This window comes from Eschrichtius robustus, chromosome 1 (genome assembly GCF_028021215.1).
Source record: "Eschrichtius robustus isolate mEscRob2 chromosome 1, mEscRob2.pri, whole genome shotgun sequence".
In the NCBI taxonomy this organism is placed as follows: Eukaryota; Metazoa; Chordata; class Mammalia; order Artiodactyla; family Eschrichtiidae; genus Eschrichtius; species Eschrichtius robustus.
Genome location: NC_090824.1, coordinates 118,128,795 through 118,153,082, shown reverse-complemented (window position 1 = coordinate 118,153,082; position 24,288 = coordinate 118,128,795). Strand labels below are relative to the sequence as shown.

The 24,288-nt window shown below is 36.8% G+C and overlaps 1 protein-coding gene across 6 annotated transcripts in view; it reads right to left on the bottom strand.

Moving 5' to 3' along the window:
* The window catches only part of TEX9 (testis expressed 9), a 227,406-nt gene that overhangs the window by 57,423 nt on the left and 145,695 nt on the right, over positions 1-24,288 (bottom strand). For all 6 annotated transcript variants that reach the window (XM_068552083.1, XM_068552103.1, XM_068552111.1 and 3 more), the window contains 7 exons: positions 24,124-24,187; positions 22,270-22,349; positions 13,615-13,663; positions 12,175-12,257; positions 10,113-10,291; positions 7,033-7,115; positions 6,436-6,609 (listed from right to left, as the gene is read on the bottom strand). In XM_068552083.1, the coding sequence (XP_068408184.1) occupies positions 6,436-6,609; positions 7,033-7,115; positions 10,113-10,291; positions 12,175-12,257; positions 13,615-13,663; positions 22,270-22,349; positions 24,124-24,187 (712 nt within the window). The remainder of the gene's footprint in view (positions 1-6,435; positions 6,610-7,032; positions 7,116-10,112; positions 10,292-12,174; positions 12,258-13,614; positions 13,664-22,269; positions 22,350-24,123; positions 24,188-24,288) is intronic.

Genomic DNA, 24,288 nt, shown 5'->3' with positions numbered 1-24,288 from the left:
ATCAAACTGTCAAAAATTAAATATAAAGAAAACATATTAAAAGCAGCAAGGGAAAAACAACAAATAACACATAAGGGAATCCCCATAAGGTTAACAGCTGATCTTTCAGCAGAAACTCTGCAAGCCAGAAGGGAGTGGCAGGATATACTTAAAGTGATGAAGGAGAAAAACCTACAACCAAGATTAATCTACCCAGCAAGGATCTCATTCAGATTTGATGGAGAAATTAAAACCTTTGCAGACAAGCAAAAGCTGAGAGTTCAGCACCACCAAACCAGCTTTACAACAAATGCTAAAGGAACTTCTCTAGGCAAGAAACACAAGAGAAGGAAAACACCTACAATAACAAACCCAAAACATTTAAGAAAATGGGACTAGGAACATACATATCAATAATTACCTTAAATGTAAATGGATTAAATGCTCCCACCAGAAGACACAGGCTGGCTGAATGGATACAAAAACAAGACCCATATATATGCTGTCTACAAGAGACCCACTTCAGACCTAGAGACACATACAGACTGAAAGTGAGGGGATGGAAAAAGATATTCTATGCAAATGGAAATCAAAAGAAAGCTGGAGTAGCAATTCTCATATCAGACAAAATAGACTTTAAAATAAAGACTATTACAAGAGACAAAGAAGGACACTATATAATGATCAAGGGATCGATCCAAGAGGAAGGTATAACAATTGTAAATATTTATGCACCCAACATAGGAGCACCTCAATACATAAGGCAAATACTAACAGCCATAAAAGGGGAAATCGACAGCAACACAATCATAGTAGGGGACATTAACACCCCATTTTCACCAATGGACAGATCATCCAAAATGAAAATAAATAAGGAAACACAAGCTTTAAATGATACATTAAACAAGATGGACTTAATTGATATTTATAGTACATTCCACCCAAAAACAACAGAATACACTTTTTTCTCAAGTGCTCATGGAACATTCTCCAGGATAGATCATATCTTGGGTCACAAATCAAGCCTTGGTAAATTAAGAAAATTGAAATCATATCAAGTATCTCTTCCGACCACAACGCTATGAGACTAGATATCAATTACAGGAAAAGATCTGTAAAAAATACAAACACATGGAGGCTACACAATACACTACTTAATAACGAAGTGATCACTGAAGAAATCAAAGGGGAAATCAAAAAATACCTAGAAACAAATGACAATGGAGACACGACGACCCAAAACCTACGGGACGCAGCAAAAGCAGTGCTAAGATGGAAGTTTATAGCAATACAAGCCTACCTCAAGAAACAGGAAACATCTCGAATAAACAACCTAACCTTGCACCTGAAGCAATTAGAGAAAGAAGAACAAAAAAACCCCAAAGCTAGCAGAAGGAAAGAAATCATAAAGATCAGATCAGAAATAAATGAAAAAGAAATGAAGGAAACAATAGCAAAAATCAATGAAACTAAAAGCTGGTTCTTTCAGAAGATAAACAAAATTGATAAACCATTAGCCAGACTCATCAAGAGAAAAAGGGAGAAGACTCAAATCAATAGAATTAGAAATGAAAAAGGAGAAGTAACCACTGACACTGCAGAAATACAAAAGATCATGAGAGATTACTACAAGCAACTCTATGCCAATAAAATGGACAACCTGGAAGAAATGGACAGATTCTTAGAAATGCACAAACTGCCGAGACTGAACCAGGAAGAAATAGAAAATATGAACAGACCAATCACAAGCACTGAAATTGAAACTGTGATTAAAAACCTTCCAACAAACAAAAGCCCAGGACCAGATGGCTTCACAGGTGAATTCTATCAAACATTTAGAGAAGAGCTAACACCTATCCTTCTCAAACTCTTCCAAAATATTGCAGAGGGAGGAACACTCCCAAACTCATTCTACGAGGCCACCATCACCCTGATACCAGAACCAGACAAAGATGTCACAAAGAAAGAAAACTACAGGCCAATAGCACTGATGAACATAGATGCAAAAATCCTCAACAAAATACTAGCAAACAGAATCCAACAGCACATTAAAAGGATCATACACCATGATCAAGTGGGGTTTATCCCAGGAATACAAGGATTCTTCAATATACGCAAATCAATCAACGTGATACACCATATTAACAAATTGAAGGAGAAAAACCATATGATCATCTCAATACACGCAGAGAAAGCTTTCGGCAAAATTCAACACCCATTTATGATAAAAGCCCTGCAGAAAGTAGGCACAGAGGGAACTTTCCTCAACATAATAATGGCCATATATGACAAACCCACAGCCAACATTGTCCTCAATGGTGAAAAACTGAAACCATTTCCACTAAGATCAGGAACAAGACAAGGTTGCCCACTCTCACCACTATTATTCAACATAGTTTTGGAAGTGTTAGCCACAGCAATCAGAGAAGAAAAAGAAATAAAAGGAATCCAAATCAGAAAAGAAGAAGTAAAGCTGTCACTGTTTGCAGATGACATGATACTATACATAGAGAATCCTAAAGATGCTACCAGAAAACTACTAGAGCTAATCAATGAATTTGGTAAAGTAGCAGGATACAAAATTAATGCACAGAAATCTCTTGCATTTCTATACACTAATTACGAAAAATCTGAAAGTGAAATTAAGAAAACACTCCCATTTACCATTGCAACAAAAAGAATAAAATATCTAGGAATAAGCCTACCTAAGGAGACAAAAGACCTGTATGCAGAAAATTACAAGACACTGATGAAAGAAATTAAAGATGATAGAAATAGATGGAGAGATATACCATGTTCTTGGATTGGAACAATCAACATTGTGAAAATGACTCTACTACCCAAAGCAATCTACAGATTCAATGCAACCCCTATCAAAGTACCAATGGCATTTTTTACAGAACTAGAACAAAAAATCTTAAAATTTGTATGGAGACAGAAAAGACCCCGAATAGCCAAAGCAATCTTGAGGGAAAAAAAATGGAGCTGGTGGAATCAGACTCCCTGACTTCAGACTGTATTACAAAGCTACAGTAATCAAGACAGTTTGGTACTGGTGCACAAAAACAGAAATATAGATCAATGGAAAAGGATAGAAAGCCCAGAGATAAACCCACGCACATATGGTCACCGTATCTTTGATAAAGGAGGCAAGAATATACAGTGGAGAAAAGACAGCCTCTTCAATAAGTGGTGCTGGGAAAATTGGACAGCTACATGTAAAAGTATGAAATTAGAACACTCCCTGACACCATGCACAAAAATAAACTCAAAATGGATTAAAGACCTAAGTGTAAGGCCAGACACTATCAAACTGTTAGAGGAAAACATAGGCAGAACACTCTATGACATAAATCACAGCAAGATTCTTTTTGACCCAGCTCCTAGAGAAATGGAAATAAAAACACAAATAAACAAATGGGACCTAATGAAACTTAAAAGCTTTTACACAGCAAAGGAAACCATAAACAAGACCAAAAGACAACCATCAGAATGGGAGAAGATATTTGCAAATGAAGCAACTGACAAAGGATTAATCTCCAAGATTTACAAGCAGCTCATGCAGCTCAATAACAAAAAAACGAACAACCCAATCCAAAAATGGGCAGAAGACCTAAATAGACATTTCTCCAAAGAAGATATACAGATTGCCAACAAACACATGAAAGAATGCTCAACATCATTAATCATTAGAGAAATGCAAATCAAAACTACAATGAGATATCATCTCACACCGGTCAGAATGGCCATCATCAAAAAATCTAGAAACAATAAATGCTGGAGAGGGTGTGGAGGAAAGGGAACACTCTTGCACTGTTGGTGGGAATGTAAATTGATACAGCCACTATGGAGAACAGTATGGAGGTTCCTTAAAAAACTAAAAATAGAACTACCATATGACCCAGCAATCCCACTACTGGGCATATACCCTGAGAAAACCATAGTTCAAAAAGAGTCATGTACCAAAATGTTCATTGCAGCTCTATTTACAATAGCCAGGACATGGAAGCAACCTAAGTGTCCATCATCGTATGAATGGATAAAGAAGATGTGGCACATATATACAATGGAATATTACTCAGCCATAAAAAGAAATGAAATGGAGATATTTGTAATGAGGTGGATGGAGTTAGAGTCTGTCATACAGAGTGAAGTAAGTCAGAAAGAGAAAAACAAATACAGTATGCTAACACATATATATGGAATCTAAGGAAAAAAAAAAAAAGGACATGAAGAACCTAGTGGCAAGATGGGAATAAAGACACAAACCTAGTAGAGAATGGACTTGAGGATATGGGGAGGGGGAGGGGTGAGATGTGACAGGGTGAGAGAGTGTCATGGACATATATACACTACCAAATGTAAAATAGATAGCTAGTGGGAAGCAGCCGCATAGCACAGGGAGATCAGCTCGGTGCTTTGTGACCACCTAGAGGGGTGGGATGGGGAGGGTGGGAGGGAGGGAGATCCAAGAGGGAAGAGATATGGGAACATATGTATATGTATAACTGATTCACTTTGTTATAAAGCAGAAACTAACACACCATTGTAAAGCAATTATACTTCAATAAATATGTTTAAAAAATATATGTATACACTCTAAGAAAAAAAAAAAAAAAGAAAAAGAGAAAGGACATAAAATAACTAGTGAGAAGGATTCAGAAGTAAGATAATAATAGCCTGAACCAAGAAGTGGCAATGGGAATTGAAAAGAAGAGATGAATGAAAACATTTAGAAGAAAGAAAACAGAGGATTGGGTATGAGAGCCAAGAACAAGAAAAGAATCAAAGATGCAGGCAAGTTATGTGGACTACAGCAGTGACATGACCACAGCTTGGATGGATGATGACAAATGGTAAAGTGACAAATTAAAACAGTTGTTTCCCAGATATAACAGCTTGTTTTCTCTTAGACCACTTGCCTTTATTTCTTAGAGCAACAGAAACATAGTACAAACTATGTACGTAATTTTAAATTTCCTAGCAGTCACTTTAAGAAGAAATACGTAAAATAAATTTTATTACTATATTCACTTATCCCAGTACATCCAAAATATTATCATTTCAACATGTAACCATTAAAATATTAATGAGATTTTGCATCGTTTTTTGTATTTAATCTTCAAAATTTGATGTTGATTTACACTTACAGCACGTCACAAGTTGGACTAGCCACATATGAGTGGCTACCATTTTCGACAGCACAGGCTTAGACTATTAGATACTATAATTAATTTTTCTTTCCAGATGAGAAGGTCAACAAAATGTGGAATGTCCATTCAATGTTACAGTCAACAACAAAAAGGAACAGACTACAACATGGATGAATCGCAAATGCATTATGCTAAGTGATCGGACTCAAGAAGCTACTATGTAATTCTATTCATATGACATTCTGGAAAAGGCCAAAATATAAGAATCAAAAACAGATCAGTGGTTGCCTGAGGTTGGGAGTAGGGAGAGGACTTGACTAAATTCACAGAGAAATTTTTTGGTATGATGAAAGTGTTCTGTATCTCAATTGTGGTGATGGCTATGTGACTATGCATTTGTCAAAATTCATAATAGAACTGTATACAGTCATCCCTCAGTATCCACAGGGGATTGGTACCACCAATCTAACGTGTGTTGGTAGGATGTGGAGAAATTGGAACCCTTATATACTGCTGGTAGAAATGTAAAAATGGTATAGCTGGTTTGGAAAACAGCCTGCAGTTCCTCAAAAGGTTAAATGTAAGGTTATAATTTACCAATTCTACTCCTAGGTATATACCCAAGAAAAACAAAAACATATATCTACACAAAAACTTGTACATGAATGTTCACAGCAGCATTATTCAAAACAGCCCAAAAGTAGAAACAACCCAAATGTCCATCAACTGATAAACAGATAAATAAAATGTATTACATCCATATACTCTATAAAAAAAGAATATTACTCTATAAAAAGCAATGGATTGCTGATACATGCTACAATGTTGATGAACCCTAAAAACAATACTTAAAGTGAAAAATGTTGGTTACTAAGTATCACATACTGTATGATTCTACATATCCAGAAATGTCCAGAAGAGGCAAATCTATCAAGACAGAAAATAAATGAGAAGTTGTCTAGGGCTGGAGGAGATTAGGGGAAGAGGGTAGAGGTACTAAGGCTACAGGGTATGGGGTGACTTTTTGGGTGATGAAAATATTCTAAACTTGATAGCGGTGATGGTTGCACAACTCTGCGAATACACTAAAAGCTACGAAATTGTATAAAGGGTGAGATGTATTGTTTGTGAATTATATCTCAATAAATCTGTTAAAAAATACTCTCCTAATAATGGGGGAAGAGTTTTTAGTATACACTAACAAAATAACTAAACAATGAAAAGTGGTATCTATGCAAACATGTAACTTATATGTTTTTGTGCATTTTGGCATTAGATTAGGAAAAAATAGCAAAATTATTACCCTTTCTACTGAAGACAACTGTTGCTGTAATCCATCACATTTTTTGCTTGCTTCTTCAAAAAGAGTTTTATACTTTTCTGTTTGAGACTGTTGCAAATTAATTGTCCGCTGCTGTCTCATACAATCTCCTTCAGAATTTTTCAGGTGAGACTTTAAATCCTGAATTTCATCCTCCTATAGTTATGAAATTATAGATTATATGGAAAAACATACATGATTTGGTATCAAAACATAAAGCAGAAAACATAAAGGAGCTTCGTATGATCTTTGATGAGATATTTATACCCATTTCACTAAGAAAAACGAATTACATTCTATTTTCATCCTCAAAATGGAAGTCAGGTGTTTTATTTGCACTTAATAGCTTACACTTGTAAGTCTAATACAGAGCATTCTAATTGCTAGCAAGTATTTAAAATTCTTCAGCTCTGTGAAAATTCAACATCTCAGAATAAAGTTCAGTATTTAAATTTCTGAATTTAAAAGTTAACTGTGAATTATACTTCAATGAAGCTATTTTTAAAATAAAATTGAAAACTGCTCCTAAAATGACTTTGAATATTACAGCATTTATTCTGAAAGGTTTTAAAAACTTACCTTTTTATTGCATTCACATACAACATTATCCAATTCCTCCTGCATAACATGGAGTTTGGCCTTCAGAAATCTGATCTGTGCTTCTGTGTCAATTTAATGATAATATTTATTGTCTTTCACTGAATCTAAGATGCCATCACTTGTAAGACAGACTATTATTTTACGAGGGAAGAAAAGGCTCAAGATGGGAAGTCTAATATGAGACCCCTGTTTGGGAACACTCAAGACACTACATACCCCTAATGTAGAGGTAAATGAAAAATCCATCCAACAGAAAGCAACTGTTACACTGGAACCAAGTAAAGAAAGAGGAAAAAACCAAAAACTTTTCCTGAGAATCGGAACCAAAGCCAAGTACTCACATAAGTTTGCAGACTGAATTCATACTTACCCAGGTGGTTCGAAACACCTCAAACAGAACTTAAAGTGGTCTCAGATCGGTAATGCCCCCAGGTGTTTGGCAGAAGCAAACACAGATCCTCTCTAGCAAAACTCAACTTCAATCCCAGCCATTGTAATTATAAAATGCCACTGACTGTAATACACATCCCAATTTCACAGATGTTAAAATGTAGTGACGTGTCTGAGAAGCAAAAAAATGCACTAACACCTTACTGCCGAAGCTTTCTCCCACAAACCCCTCACGAAGATCTACCTTTGGTATTTCATTGCTATCAAAAGTTCTTTATTCAATAATATCAGTAAATCTCTGAGGGTTTTAGGCCTATAAAAGTAAATAAAGTAAAAACTGAACTTAGAACTCACTCATAATTCATTCAATCATTCATTAAAAAGATATACATCAGGACTTCCCTGGTGGCACAGTGGTTAAGAATCCGCCTGCCGATGCAGGGGACACGGGTTCGAGCCCTGGTCTGGGAAGATCCCACATGCCGCGGAGCAACTAAGCCCGTGCGCCACAACTACTGAGCCTGTGCTCTAGAGCCTGCGAACCACAACTACTGAGCCCACGTGCCACAACTACTGAAGGCCACGTGCCTAGAGCCCGTGCTCCACAACGAGAGAAGCCACCACAATGAGAAGCCCATGCACCGCAACGAAGAGTAGCCCCCACTCGCCGCCAACCAGAGAAAGATCGCGCCCAGAGGCAAAGATTGAACGTAGCCAAAAATAAATAAATTAAAAAAAAAAAAAAGATACACATCAAGTCTCTACCATGTTCCAGGCATAATACGGATATTATAAGACAAGGTTTGCCCTCATGGAACTTATCTTGAGTAAACACTCTGAATAGCCTCTGAAAGTCATTAGGACAAATTCTGCAGAGCACAATAAATCTCCACACATACTTCCTGTTTCAAAGCTCTTCTTATGAAGCGTCCCCAGTGTTACATGGAGCCAATGAACAATGGTTGGCTCTAACCCCACCTAGCTTTTTCCAGCCTCAACTCTCCTTCTAGCTTCTCATGTAACTCCAGGTTAGCAGAGGACAGAAGGGAAATGATAAACTTAAAAGTGTGAAAACAAAAAAACACAAAAAAAGTGTGAAGTTTGCAGTAGTTGGTCTCTAGGGGGAAAGAAGGAAGAAGTAATGGGAGAGCATGACTTTTCGCATCTCTTTTTCTCCCCAGCTCTAACCTTGGTAGTATCATCAAGGATTTGAGTGCTCTGTCTCTGTTGGTCCACAGCATTAACCTCCCCACCTATCCCACTCCAACTTTAGTCTTATAAAGCAGTCTGTGCTCCTAAACTACTTTTTTATTGTTTCCTCCCACACATAACCCAGCCATTCTAGGCAATCATGTGGAATAAGTGAAAACTCCCCTGAAAGGGGAGACACCTTGGCCAAAGATTCTGAAAAGGGAAGACAGGGATGCAAAGTGGCAGAGAGGTCATTCAGCATTAAGAAAAAAAGCAGTAATTTAAGGTAGTCTGTGCTGGTTCCCATACTGGGAGGAGGACCTTTGTTAACAAGGCTACGGGTGACTGAGAACTGAGGAACAGCCAACATCTGACCATTGCATCCCTGAAGGTATCTTAACAGAGGCATGAAGGTTAACTCTTTGCTTCACTTACCTTCGTTGCTAACAATTAGCCCCAGAAAGCTTGGATAGGTCAGTAAATGTAATAAATGCATAAATGAATTAATCTGCATTTATGACTAACTACCATGTAGCACAATAATCATTATACATGTAAATCATCGTGATTTTCACAGAATCAGAGAATTTTAAGGGTAAACTTCATGATCATCAAATACAAACTGCCACATTTTCAAGTGAAGAAATTGCTATTACAGAGAGGCTAAAGCGGTTTGCCTGAACCCACAATTAATTATAGTTCAGCATTAACTATGTTCATATACACTCGACTCGACTGTCTTTTTTAAGTTGATAATAGCATAGGTGGCTCCTCATAAATTCAACAATTTTAGAGGCACTACTGGTAACTAACATGTTTTTGATGATCTAGACTAAGTATTATTTTTCTAGTGGTATGCAGAGAATGAATTTATAAGAAAGAAAATAATATTCATTAGAAAATTCATATTTTACCTGATGCTACATCAATAATTCATTTATCCTTTAACATGTGTTGATTTAACACACAATAAAGAGAATTCAGTAACATTAAATGGAAGGAATTCAAAGAAATATGGTTTTTAAAAATTTATTTCAATGTTTTAATGCTAAGCTATGGGGTATTTAACTTATTTGAAAAGTGGTCAGTGAAACCAATACCTGATAGTTCTTTTTTTTTTTTTCTTTTCTCTCTCTCTCTCTTTTTTTTTTTTTTAGCCACACCACACGGCTTGTGGGATCCTAGTTCCCCAACCTGGGATTGAACCCAAGGCCACGTCAGTAAAAGCACCAAGTCCTAACCACTGGACCACAAGGGAACTCCCCAGATAGTTCTTTTTAATTTTACTTTTTATAATGGAAAACATCAAACATATACAACAGTAGTGAGATGAGTTCAATGAAACCCTACTCACCCATCATCCATTTTCAACAATTATTGACTCAAAACTAATTTTATTTCATTAAACAAATGCAAGACATCACTACATTTTCTAAATAACTGTGATATAAGATAAAAATAAACAAAAAACAACCTACCTGTTCCAATGTCTTCACTAACACCACAAAAAATACCATCATCTATATAATCAGATAAGCCTTCTTCTTCCAGTTGCCCTTCAATTTTGCTAATTGTTTTTGCAAGAGAAAAGTCTGAGAAATCCTCTGGAATGGCAACATCGTTGGCAGTTTGTACATCAGAGTATTTCAATTTTACTCTACAAAAAAACACATATAGGCACATTATATATTGTATACATATAATATAAAAAGGAGATATGACTCCCAGATATGACTTTTATCCAAATAAAAAAGCAGATCAAAATTATTATAAATTTTAAATTTATGATGAAATCTACAATTGATACTTTCAAGGACTATATTACAAGAGACTTAGTAGACTTTCAGTCTTTATGAATCACACAACCACTGAGCTAGAGGAGGCTTTATGAGGCCACTTAGACATGGCCAGTGTAAAAAATTAATAAACAGAAGCCTCAATTAAACAGTCAGCGGACCAGAAGGGGGAGCTCTCACACCCTGAGACAACAGCAGAGCCCCGTGGTGTGAAGGAAGGCTCCTCTTCACTCCTGGCAACAAGTCAGGTAATGAGAAGCCTTTGTTTACTCTAGCCCTCCCAACTTCCTTTTTCTCTCTATAAAAGTGTTCTCCTTGCCGTGCTGTGTGGGGACTTGCACGTGGCTCGCCATCGCTGCAGACCCTGAAGTGCAGTATTCTGCTGATCCCAAATAAACCCAGTTTTTTGCTGGAGAATTATTTGTTCTAGGTCAACACTCCCAAACAAGTGAACATCAAAACTAAGAGTACTGAACTTGGCCTCCTAGGTGAAATCCAGCCTGTGGCTTTTAATTTTACATGCTGCTGGAGTAGAACTGTACAATTTGATTATCACTCTAGTCATAATTCTGCAAACACTGAAGAATAATACCTCTTAAGAAAGAATTACAGAGTGAACAGTTCTTAGCTCAAACTCTTTTTTCCACCTAAAGAAACATATTTTAAGCAGGATCAAAGTTTACCAAAAAGTTGATTTTTTTTTTCTTTAATGAAGTAAGGGGAGAAATATGAAATGAAAGCCACTTCTAAAGGCGTTGAGGAATGGGCCAGGCCTAACCCATCAAGTTTGCTTCTGAAAGCCTTACTTTTAACTTTTTACTTACTTTAAAGCCTAACTTACTTTTAACACAGAAGCAAGTGCTTTAGAATTCTTTTGGAAAAAGAACATTTTATTTAAAAAGTAAACTTGAAGTCTGAAAATAAGATAACCCTTTCCAGTTATGTAGGTATGTACGGTAGTTATGTATGTACAGTACTTATGTAACATATGTTCTCTTCTATCAATTTTAGTTTTTTTCTTCCTTATCCTTTCACCCTATTTTTTTTGTCTCTTTTGTTCAAAAAACAAAAACTTTACTTAGCCAATTAAAAGACACAAGGATTAACAAAGATTTTTCTAGAATTATAATGCAATTATCAGTTTGGGTAAGCAACAGACATAAATTTAACAATTTACTGTGAATTAGAAGCTGGTTGGTACCATCCACTCCAGGTGTGACCCTCCTTTTCTAGAAAGTCTACTATCCTAAAGAACCTCTTGGGTCCCCTTTTTATGCTTAAAGTACTAAAAACAGTCCTGAATTCTTTCTCACCAAAAACAATAGGATGTAAATTATAACTATACTATAGTTTTATTGAGAGCATGCCAAAATCATTCTGTATCTCAATATATAAAATAATGCATGGTGTTCAAAAAGTATAAGTCTATTTGAGAGAACTAGGCAGAGAAAGACATCTAGGTTCTAGTTTCCGATCTAAGAAAATATCTAGCTAAAAATAAAATTTAAAAAATTTGAAATGTGGCAATTTTTCTTAAGAGAACAATACAAAATGTTCATTAACTGTTGCAAGACATTTCTGATTAGAAGATGTTTTAAATTGTTAAATGTGGAGAAGAAATACAGAGTACAATTTTGTATATTTTGGGTATAAAAAGATCTGGAGAAACAGAACTTATTAAGAACAATGATAGTATACATTATAAAATTAAAAAAAAAGTAATACTGTAAAAACTGTACTATACCTTGAATTTGATTTCCTTCCTTTACTTGCAGAGTGTAATTTGTTTTGAACTTTGCTTATTGGATCAACGTTTTTGGTCTTTGGCTACATGAAAAGAATTTAAATGATTACTTAATTAGACTCTAATCACTTGCCAAGGAAGGAAATTGTGTAATACACAGAATTGCTAGATTGCTACACAGAAGAATTCCTATTTTCAGAGAATTAATCAAGTTATATTTTAAGGAATCCAAAATTGTATACCTGGAAAAGACCTAGTTATTACTAGGAGCAAGAGATTTAAAGATAAGAAAATGAGTCCCAAAGATTCAAGGATATTCAACTAGTTAGCGGAACGTTAAACTGGATGTTCTGATTCACAGAATTTAATTCTCCTCACCGATTATTCTTCAGATAGGCCTCCACGTATACTATTCCTTAGGTCTAGATTCCCATGGATAGGGAATTTGTACATCCCAGTGTGCCCAGCAGCTGGAATAGTGATCTCTACACACTGTAAATATTTAAATGAATGAATAAACCTTCCCAATCACCTTCTTTGTATATGAACACTTTTCTTTTTCAGATCTTCTATCTAGTAAATTTGGGCTTTGGAGAGAAAACTTAATTTCACTTAGAATTTTTCCAATGTATCTCCAAATTGTTCAGTGAAATTATGAGACAAAAAAGGATTCAATTCATTTTACGAGCAACATTTCATAAAGACATCCCTTCTGAATATCAAGGCTAATATTCTATTTCTAGCTGTTACTGGAAGGCATGCTGCGGGCCCTGGGACCTGCTCCCTTCAAGCTAGTGGGAGGCTGGTGGGACTGGTTGCCTCTACCCCCTAGGCCAGTGCACTGTCACAGGGTAGAGGCGACCAGTGGTGGGGGAAGGGTGCCCAGCCAGAATCAGCTGGAGTGCACTGGGTGAGCATCCTCGGTTTTGTAGACAACAGGCAAGCCCGGCAAATATGAAAGCATCTTCCAGGGCAGCGCGGGAAGCAGGCAGGTTGGGGCTGAAGTGCCCACAAGGGGAGCACAGAGAAGCCCAAGGAAAGGGGGTAGGAAGGACGGAGAGGAGGCCACTTGTGGGGTAGCAGGGATACACACCCAGCTTCGTGAGCCCAAGGGGTGGGGTGTTTCTGGGGTTTGGGTTTCTTTTTCAGAGGGGCCGAGGCCAGCAGAGCTGGCCTGGGGAGCTCTTTGGGGGAGGGCCTGCCTGCCCACCTCATCCTTCTTTCCAGAAATGTTGCAGGAGTGACATGTGCCAGCTGCCCATTCACAGGCAGGGGCCCTGGAGTTCTTGTGGCTCAGGAAAAGCATTTTAAAGAAAACACCCCCTACCCTACCCACAATAAACACAATAAAAGTGAGAATAATACAAAAAGAGAAAAATCTAAAAAACAACCTAAATTCTACAGAATATAATCACAGTCACATAAAGTTTGATTTCATACCTTAGTTTCTGAACGTAAATGAACTGTCCCTTCAGACAATAATGGACGTCTACAGATAAAAAGTAAACACCATATATTAATAATAAATGATGCTAAACCGAGACATATTAAAACTAATTGTTAATTAATTAACTGTAATTTGGATCTCAGTGCAATTACATACCATCTGTAAGTCCTTAGGCAATCTACTGAACTTCTCTAAGCTTCAGTTTCCTCATTTTTTAAAATGAGGACAGTAATATTTATTTCAAAATAATACTTTGAGAATTAAATGAGATAAAATAGGTAAAAGGTTTACATTGTGTCTGACTGGTATAAGCCTCCAATTATTAGTATTTTATAACTTACCTTATTCTTCAAATTATAGATTTCTAATACTTACATGTAAAAAGATATTATATAATAACAGATCCACATACACTATCCAAGAAAAATGGCATTCTCCCAATTTCAAGCAATTATACAAAGCTATAGTAATCAAAAAAGTATGGTATTGGCATGAAAACAGACACATAGATCAATGCAGCAGAATACAGAGCCCAGAAATAAACTCACTCATATAAGCTCAATTAATTTATGACAAAGGAGCTAAGAATATACAATGGGGAAAGGATAGCTTCTTCAATAAATGGTGCTGGGAAAAATGGATAGCCACATGTAAAAAAAAGAAAATGGACTGTTATCTTACATCATACATAAAAATAAACTCAAATGGATTAAACATTTGAATATAAAACCTGAAACCATAAAGCTCCTAAAAGAAAAATATAGGTGGCTAGCTCCTCGACATCAGTCTTAGTGATTATTTTTTTGGATTTGACACCAAAACCAAAGGCAACAAAAGCAAAAATAAACACATGGGACTACATCAAACTAAAAAGCTTCTGCACAGCAAAGGAAAGCATCAACAAGACTAAAGGTAATTTACTGAATGGGACAAAATATTTGCAAATCATGTATCTGATACAGGGTTACTATCAAAAATATATTTTAAAAATCTCATAAAAGTCAGTTAAAAAAAAAAACCAACAAACAATTGGATTTAAAAATGGGCAAAAGCGAAACAGACATTTTCCCAAGAGGAAAAATAGATTGCCAACAGATGCATGAGAAGAAGCTCAACATCACTAATCATCAGGGAAATGTAAATCAAAACAACAATGAGCTATCACCTCACACCTGTAAGAATGGCTATTATCAAAAGATAAGAGATAACAAATGCTAGCAAGGCTGTGGAGAAAAGGGAACCCTTGCACACTGTTGGTGGGAACATAATTTGGTACACCCTCTATGGAAAACAGTATGGAGGTTCCTCAAAAATTAAAAACAGAGGGGGGAGGAGTCAAGATGGTGGTGTGGAAAGACACAAAGTTAAAGTCTCCCCACAACTAGGGCACCTGCCGGCTGCTGGTGGGGGACTCTGACCCCCAAGGAGATGGGAGGAACCCCAGAGTGAACCAGTAGGACGTAGGGGGACCGAGGTGGGAGGAGAAGTGGAGGCCAGACAAGATCGGTGCCCCTGAGGCCAGGGAGATCACGAGAAGCAGGTGGGAGGGACTCTCCGGGAAGAGGAAGAGCGGGAGAGGAGTGGAGGGCGATCACCTGGCCCACTCAGGCCAGGGAGGCTGCTGAGCTCCCAGGCCGATCCCCTGCCCTCCAAGCCCCCTCCAGGCTGCGTGGGTCCTTGTGGGCATAGGAGGAAGGCCAGGGAGATCAGGAGAGGCAGGTGGGAGGGGCCCTGCAGGAGGCACCCTGCAGGAGGAGCAGGAGAGTAGCCGATGGTGTTTGCCTCACCCACTTGGGCCCAGGACGCCTGCTGAGCTCCCAGGTCAATCTCCTGCCCTCCAAAGCCCCCATCCAGGTCATGTGGGTCTTGGGGGCATAGGAAGGAGGCCAAGGGGAGAACAGGAGAGGCAGGTGGGAGGGGCCCTCCCAGACCCCAGACTGGAGGAGCAGGAGAGGAGAGGCGGCTGTTTGGGCTGCTCAATCAAGCCCAGGAAGCCTGCTGGGCTCCCAGATGAGGTCCCCTGCCCTCTGAGACCAGGGGTGGGGGTCATGCCTGGGCCCCTTCTGTTCCTTGAACCTAAGCCCCACCCCACCCCCAAAGCCCCCAGAGCCTTTTCCAGCCCTGTGGGTCCTGAGCATTGGCCCCGCCCACTGCCCAAACCTCACCCTTGCTTTGGCCCTGCTCTCCACAGCTAAGGCCTTCCCCCCCCACCTTTTTTTTTTCTTCTTTTCCCTCCTCCTCTTTTTACTATTGTGGTACTGATGTACCTTCTGGTTGTTGATTCATTTACTTATATTTTTTTATATTCTTCCTAACATATCTGTTAGTTTCCTAGTCTGATTTTATTTTTTATTTTGTTATTGTTTTTTTTTTCATTTCTGCCCCAGGTGGCTTGCGGGATCTCGGTTCATGAGCCTGGGGTCAGGCCGAAGCTCCTGCGGTGGGAGCTCTGAGTCCAAACCACTGCACACTAACAGAGAACCTCAGACCCCAGGGAACACTGATCCGAGTGAGGTCTCTTGGAGTTCATCATCTCAACATCAAGACCCAGCTCTACCCAACAGCCTACAAACTCCAGAGTTGGAAGCCTCAGGCCAAACAACCAGTAAGACAGAAAAACAATCCCACTCATTAAAAAAAAAAAAAAAAAAAAGGGACAGCAAAAAATATCACACAGATGAAGGAGCAAGGTAAAAACCTACAAGGCCAAATAAATGAAGAGGAAATAGGCAATTTACATGAAAAAGAATTCAGAGTAATGACAGTAAAGATGATCCAGAATCTCGGAAATAGAATGGAGGCACGGCCTGAGAAAATACAAGAAATGTTTAACAAAGATCCAGAAGAACTAAAGAACAAACAAAGAGAGATGAACAACACGATAACTGAAATGAAAAATACACTAGAAGGAATCAAAAACAGAATAACTGAGGCAGAAGAATGAAGAAGACAAAATGGTGGAAATAACTGCCGAGGAGCAGAATAAAGAAATAAGAATGAAAACAATGGAAGACAATCTCAGAGACCTCTGGGACGACACTAAACACACCAACATTTGAATTATAGTGGTCCCAGAAGAAGGAGAGAAAAAGAAAGGGTCTGAGAAAAATATTTGAAGAGATTATAGTTGAAAAATTCCCAAACATGGGAAAGGAAATAGTCACCCAAGTCCGGGAAGCACAGAGAGTCCCATATAGGATAAACCCTAGGAAAAACACATCAAGACACATATTAATCAAACTAACAAATATTAAATTCAACAAAAAATATTAAAAGCAACAAGGGAAAAACAAAAAATAGTATAAAAAGGAATCCCCATAAGGTTATCAGCTGATTTTTCAGCGGAAACTCTGCAGGCCAGAAAGGAGTGGCAGGATATACTTAAAGTGATGAAAGAGAAAAACCTACAACCAAGATTACTCTACCCAGCAAGGATCTCATTCAGATTCGATGGAAAAGTCAAAAGCTTTTCAGCCAAGCAAAAGCTAAGAGAATTCAGCAGCACCAAACCAGCTTTACAACAAATGCTAAAGAAACTTCTCTAAGAGAGAACACAAGAGAAGAAAAAGACCCACAAAAACAAACCCAAAACAATTAAGAAAATGGTAACAGGAACATACATATTGATAATAACCTTCAATGTAAATGGATTAAATGCCCCAACCAAAAGACACAGACTGGCTGAATGGATGCAAAAACAAGACCCATATATATGCTGTTTACAAGAGACCTACTTCAGACCTAGGGACACATACAGACTGCAAGTGAGGGGGTGGAAAAAGATATTCCATGCAAATGGAAATCAAAAGAAAGCTGGAGTAGCAATTCTCATATCAGACAAAATGGACTTTAAAATAAAGATTATTACAAGAGACAAAGAAGGACACTACATAATGATCAAGGGATCATTCCAAGAAGAAGATATAACAATTATAAATATATATGCACCCAACTTAGGAGCACCTCAATACATAAGGCAAATGCTAACAACCATGAAAGGAGAAATTGACAGTAACATAATAACAGTAGGGGATTTTACACCCACTTATACCAATGGACAGATCATCCAAACAGAAAATAAATAAAGAAACACAAGCTTTAAATGACACAATAGACTAGATAGATCTAACTGATATTTACATAACATTCCACTCAAAAGTGGCAGAATACACTTTCTTCTCAAGTGCACATGGAACATTATCCAGGATATATCACATCTTGGGTCACATATCAAGCCTTGAAAAATTTAAGAAAACTGAAATTGTATCAAGCATCTTTTCTGACCACAACGCTATGAGATTGGAAATCAGTTACAGGAAAAAAACTGTAAAACACACAAATACATGGAGGCTAAACAGTGTGCTACTAAATAACCAAGAGATTACTGAAGAAATCAAAGAAGAAATAAAAAATACATGGAAACAAATGACAACAAAAACATGACGACCCAAAACCTATGGGATGCAGAAAAAGCAGTTCTAAGAAGGACGTTGAGAGCAATTCAATCTCACCTCAAGAAACAAGAAAAATCTCAAATAAACAATCTAAGCCTACACTTAAAACAACTAGAGAAAGAAGAACAAAGAAAACCTAAAGTCAGTAGAAGGAAAGAAATCATAAAGATCAGAGTAGAAATAAATGAAATAGAAATAAGAAAACAATAGCAAAGATCAATAAAACTAAAAGCTGGTTCTTTGAGAAGGTAAACAAAATTGAGAAACCCTTAGCCAGACTCATCAAGAAAAAAAGGGAGAGGATGCAAATCAATAAAATTAGAAATGAAAAAGGAGAAATCACAACGACACTGCAGAAATACAAAGGATTATAAAAGACTACTACAAACAACTATATGCCAATAAAATGGACAACCACAAAGAAACGGACAAAATCTTGGAATGGCACAATTTCCCAAGACTGAACCAGAAAGAATTAAACAGACCTATCACAAGTAATGAAATTGAAACTGTAATTAAAAATCTTCCAACAAACAAAAGTCCAGGACCAGATGGCTTCACAGGTGAATTCTATCAAACATTTAGAGAAGGGCTAACACACATCCTTCTCAAACTCTTCCAAAAAATTGCAGAGGAAGGAACATTCCCAAACTCATTCTATGAGGCCACCATTACTGTGACACCAAAACCAGACAAAGATACTACAAAAAAAGAAAATTACAGACCAATATCACTGATGAATATAGATGCAAAATTCCTCAACAAAATACTAGCAAACAGAATCCAACAACACATTAAAAGGATCATACACCATGATCAAGTGGGTTTTATCCCAGGGATGCAAGGATTCTTCAATATACGCAAATCAATCAATGTGATACACTATATTAACAAATTAAAGAATAAAAACCATATGATCATCTCAATAGATGCAGAAAAAGCTTTTGACAAATTCAACACCCATTTATGATAAAAACTCTCCAGAGTGTGTGCATAGAGGGAACCTACCTCAACATAATAAAGGCTATATATGACAAACCCACAGCAAACATCATTCTCAAGGGTGAAAAACTGAAAGCATTTCCTCTAAGATCAGGAACAAGACAAGGATGCCCACTCTTGCCACTATTATTCAACATAGTTTTGGAAGTCCTAGCCATGGCAATCAGAGAAGAAAAAGAAATAAAAGGAATACAAATTGGAAAAGAAGAAGTAAAACTGTCATTATTTTTTGATGACACGATACTATACATAGAAAATCTTAAAGATGTCACCAGAAAACTACTAGAACTAATCAATGAATCTGGTAAGGTTGCAGGATACAAAATTAATACACAGAAATCTCTGGCATTCCTATACACCAACAACAAAAAATCAGAAAGAGATATTAAGGAAACACTCCCATTTACCATTGCAACAAAAAGAATAAAATACCTAGGAATAAGCCTGCCTAAAGAGGCGAAAGACTTGTACTCAGAAAACTATAAAACACTGATGAAAGAAATCAAAGACGACATAAACAGATGGAGAAATATACCATGTTCTCGGATTGGAAGAATCAATATTGTGAAAATGACTATACTACCCAAAGCAATCTACAGATTCAATGCAATCCCTATCAAACTACCAATGGCATTCTTCACAGAATTAGAACAAAAAATCTTACAATTTGTATGGAAACACAAAAGACCCCGAATAGCCAAAGCAATCTTGAGAAAGAAAAACAGAGTTGGAGGAATCAGGCTCCCCAACTTCAAACTATACCACAAAGCTACAGTAATCAAGACAGTATGATACTGGCAGAGAAACAGAAATACAAATCAATGGTACAGGATAGAATACCCAGAGATAAACCCACACACATACGGGCACCTAATTTACAACAAAGGAGGCATGAACATACAATGGAGAAAAGACAGCCTCTTCAATAAGTGGTGCTGGGAAAACTGGACAGCTACATGTAAAAGAATGAAATTAGAACACTACCTAACACCATACATAAAAATAAACTCCAAACGGATTAAAGACTTAAATATAAGACTAGACACTATAAAACTTTTAGAGCAAAATATAGGAAAAACACTCTTTGACATAAACCACAACAAGATCTCTTTTGACCCACCTCCTAGAATAACAGAAATAAAAATCAACAAATGGGACTTAATTAAACTTAAAAGCTTTTGCACAGCAAAGGAAACCATAAACAAAAAGACAACCCTCAGAATGGGAGAAAATATTTGCAAATGAAACAACAGACAAAGGATTAATCTCCAAAATATACAAACAGCTCATGGAGCTCAATATCAAAAAAACAAACAATCCAGTTAAAAAATGGGCAGAAGACCTAAATAGACATTTCATCAAGGAAGACATACAGATGGCCTAGAGGCACATGAAAGATGCTCAACATCACTAATTATTAGAAAACATGCAAATGAAAACTACAATGAGGTATTGCCCCATGCTGGTCAGAATGGCCATTATCAAACAAGCTAGAAACAATAAATGCTGGAAAGGGTGTGGTGAAAATGGAACCTTCCTACACTGTTGGTGGGAGTGTAAATTGATACAACCACTATGGAAAACAGTATGGAGGTTCCTAAAAAAACTAAAAACGGAACTATTATATGACCCAGCAATCCCACTGCTGGGTATATACCCTGAGAAAACCACAATTCAAAAAGAGACATGCACCACAATGTTCACTGCAGCACTATTTACAATAGCCAGGACATGGAAACAACCTAAGTGTCCATCGACAGAGGGATGGGTAAAGAAGATGTGGCACATATATACAATGGAATATTACTCAGCCATAAAAAGAAACGAAATTGAGTTATTTGTAGTGAGGTGGATGGAGTTAGAGCCTGTTATACAGAGTGAAGTAAGTCGGAAAGAGAAAAACAAATACCGTATGCTAACGCATATATATATGGAATCCAAAAAAAAAAAAAATGGTACTGATGAACCTAGTTGCAGGGCAGAAATAAAGAGGCAGACATAGAGAATGGACCTGATGACATGGGGTAGGAGGGCGAAGCTGGGGTGAAGTGAGAGTAGCATCAACATATATACACTACCGAAAGTAAAACAGTTGGCTGGTGGGAAGCAGCAGCATAGCACAGGGAGATGGGTTCGGTGCTATGTGATGACCTAGAGGGGTGGGATAGGGAGGATGGGAGGGAGGCTCAAGAGGGAGGGGATATGGGGACATGTGTATGCATATGGCTGATTCACTTTGTTGTGCAACAGAAACTAACACGGTATTGTGAAGCAATTATACGCCAATAAAGATCTATTAAAAAAAAAAGGAAAAAGGAAAAATATATTAAAAACAGAACAGTCATATGATCCAGCAATCCCACTTCTGGGTATTTATCTGAAGAAAATGAAAACACTAATTTTTTTATATATATGCACCTCCATGTTCATTGCAACATTATTTACAATAGGCCAGATATGGAAACAACCTAAATGTCCATCAATGGATGAATGAGAAAAGAACATGTGCTTATATATATATATATATATATATATATATATATATATATATGTTAAAGTATTATATAAAATAATATTTATATATATATGTAACTATTACTGAGCCATAAAAAAAGAATGAAATCTTGCCATTTTGACAACATGGATGGACCTCGAGGGCATTATGCTAAGTGAAATAAGTCAGAGAAAGACAAAGACAAATAAGTGATCTCACTTGTACGTGGAATCTAAAAACAGACAAATAAAAACAAGCCTGTAGATACAGAGAACAGATTGATGGTTGCCAGAGGCTGGTTGGTTGGGAGCAGGCGAAATAGGTGAAAGGAGTCAAAGGGTACAAATTTCCAATTATAAAATAAGTAAATCATAGGGATGTAATGTACAGCATGGAGACTATACTTAATAATACTAATGGCATATTTGAAAGCTGCTAAAAAAGTAGATCTTAAAAGTTTTCATCACAGGGAAAAAAGATTCTGTAACTATGTATGGTAATGGATATTAACTATACTTACTGTGGTGATCATTTCACAATATATACAAATACTGAATCATTGTGTTGTACACCTAAAACCAATATAATGTATGTCAAATATACCTTAATTAAAAAAAAAAAACAACAGAAAACAATCTTAAAGCATTTACCCAGTAAAAAGAAAAAGTTTTTAAGGTGTTTGGGAATTTAAGTCTTACCTTAAACTGTAATCATCTTGCTCTTCATATGATTTAGTTTGTGTTGAAATAGACTGAGATCGTACTTCTTGCTGATCTCTCTAGTTAAATAAAACAAAGTCATATAGGAAAATAACGCACAAAACTAGGATATATTCAAGTGCCTTTCTGATCATGAATTATTTCAGAGTTGTCCACAATTTCTATAAAATCAAAGCACAGAATTCTAAAAGCTATGGCATCAAAATAAGATCTGGTACAATGTAGTTTCACCCTTTCATTCATTCTTGGTTAAAAGAGTCAATTCTAAGGCAAAATTGTAAGAATGCCAATGCCTTTATATGATCTTAGCTGACTCCTGCTTCCCAACTACATTAGAGCTTCCATCTTCTGTAACATGCAAAGGAAATAAGGTTCACAAGAAGTGGAAACATAAATCCATTTAATGGATAGAAAAACTTGTCTCAAATCAGAAAAACTTCAATGTTAAGACGACCACATAGAAATGAAAGTGCTAAAAATGAAGCACTAAGAGTGAAACCTTTTGGAGAAGATGTATTAACATGAAAGTGAAAAAACAAAAATTCAATGTGGCAAAAGTTATATCCATTAGAGGACTCTGATCAGAATACATAATGAATCCCTCACTCTAGTATAATGTTGAGTTTCTGAACATTATTTTCAGAAAAATTATTTTCCTGCTCTTCAGACGCTGACAAAAACTAAAAGATGTAATAAAATGTTTATTTTTTAGTAAAATATTTAATTACAAATGCAACTAGTAAATCTGTAACCATTATCTAAATATTACTTGAAATGTTTGTTATATATGTTTCTCATTCCTAAACCAACAAATAATGATGGATCTGTCTAAGACATTAAAATATTGCCTATTCTTCCCTGCCTCCATCAACTCCAAAGTGGGGTGGGGGTGGGATTTAAATGAAAGAGAATTAGAATAAAAAATTTAAAAAGTTTGAAAGCAGCTACTTTATTCCTCTAAGGAATATAACTATATCCTATCAACTAATATTGGGAATGCTGATACTTAGGGACGATGCTTAAAGTAGGAATAACCAATTTGGTAGCCAGAATGGGGCAAATATGCTTACATTGTCTAGTGATGTAACCTCACTACATTTTTCCTGACTATAAATCGGATTATGGTCTAGCCCTAAGAATCTGCGTTACATCCAACTGCAGAGTTTAAGAAACAGGTTACTATCTGAGCATTAATGGTAGTTGTGAACCTTTATTCAGCTTCTGTCCAGAGACCATTTTATTTCTATCCTTACTGAATTACCAGTACTAATTCTATATAGCTACTTGCAAACATTAATCTTAAAATAGTGGGAAATACTATTAAATATTAATGTTCCTGTTAATTAGATGATTGGAATATCTAAATGGAAAACACTTTTTCAGTGGCTTTCAGAAAACGTGTGCTGGGCTTCCCTGGTGGCGCAGTGGTTAAGAATCCGCCTGCCAATGCAGGGGACATAGGTTCGAGCCCTGGTCTGGGAAGATCGCACATGCCGCGGAGCAACTAAGCCCATGCACCACAACTACTGAGCCTATGCTCTAGAGCCCGTGCTCTGCAACAAGAGAAGCCACTGCAATGAGAAGCCCATGCACCACAGCGAAGACCCAATGCAGCCAAAAATAAATTAAAAAAAAAAAAAAGTGTGCTTATCAAAAAACATATACATGCCTGTATACACATGCTTATGCATATATTGATGTTCAATTTATGATAATTCATTGAGCTGAAAATTTATGCTTTGGGCACTTTTTTGTATGTATGTTACACATCAAATTAAAAAGTTAAAAAACTAGCACTTACATGGAATTACTATTAATTGTACATTCACTTACTATTACTTCCTCAGCTTGTCGAACCAGATCAGCCGTTTTTGCCTCTAATTCTGCATTTAAACGCCTAAAAGCAGAAAATAATAATTGTGATAGACTGAAGATTGTAACACAAAAATAAAAGTAATTAAATTTCAATAACTACAATTTAGCTAATCAATAAATGCC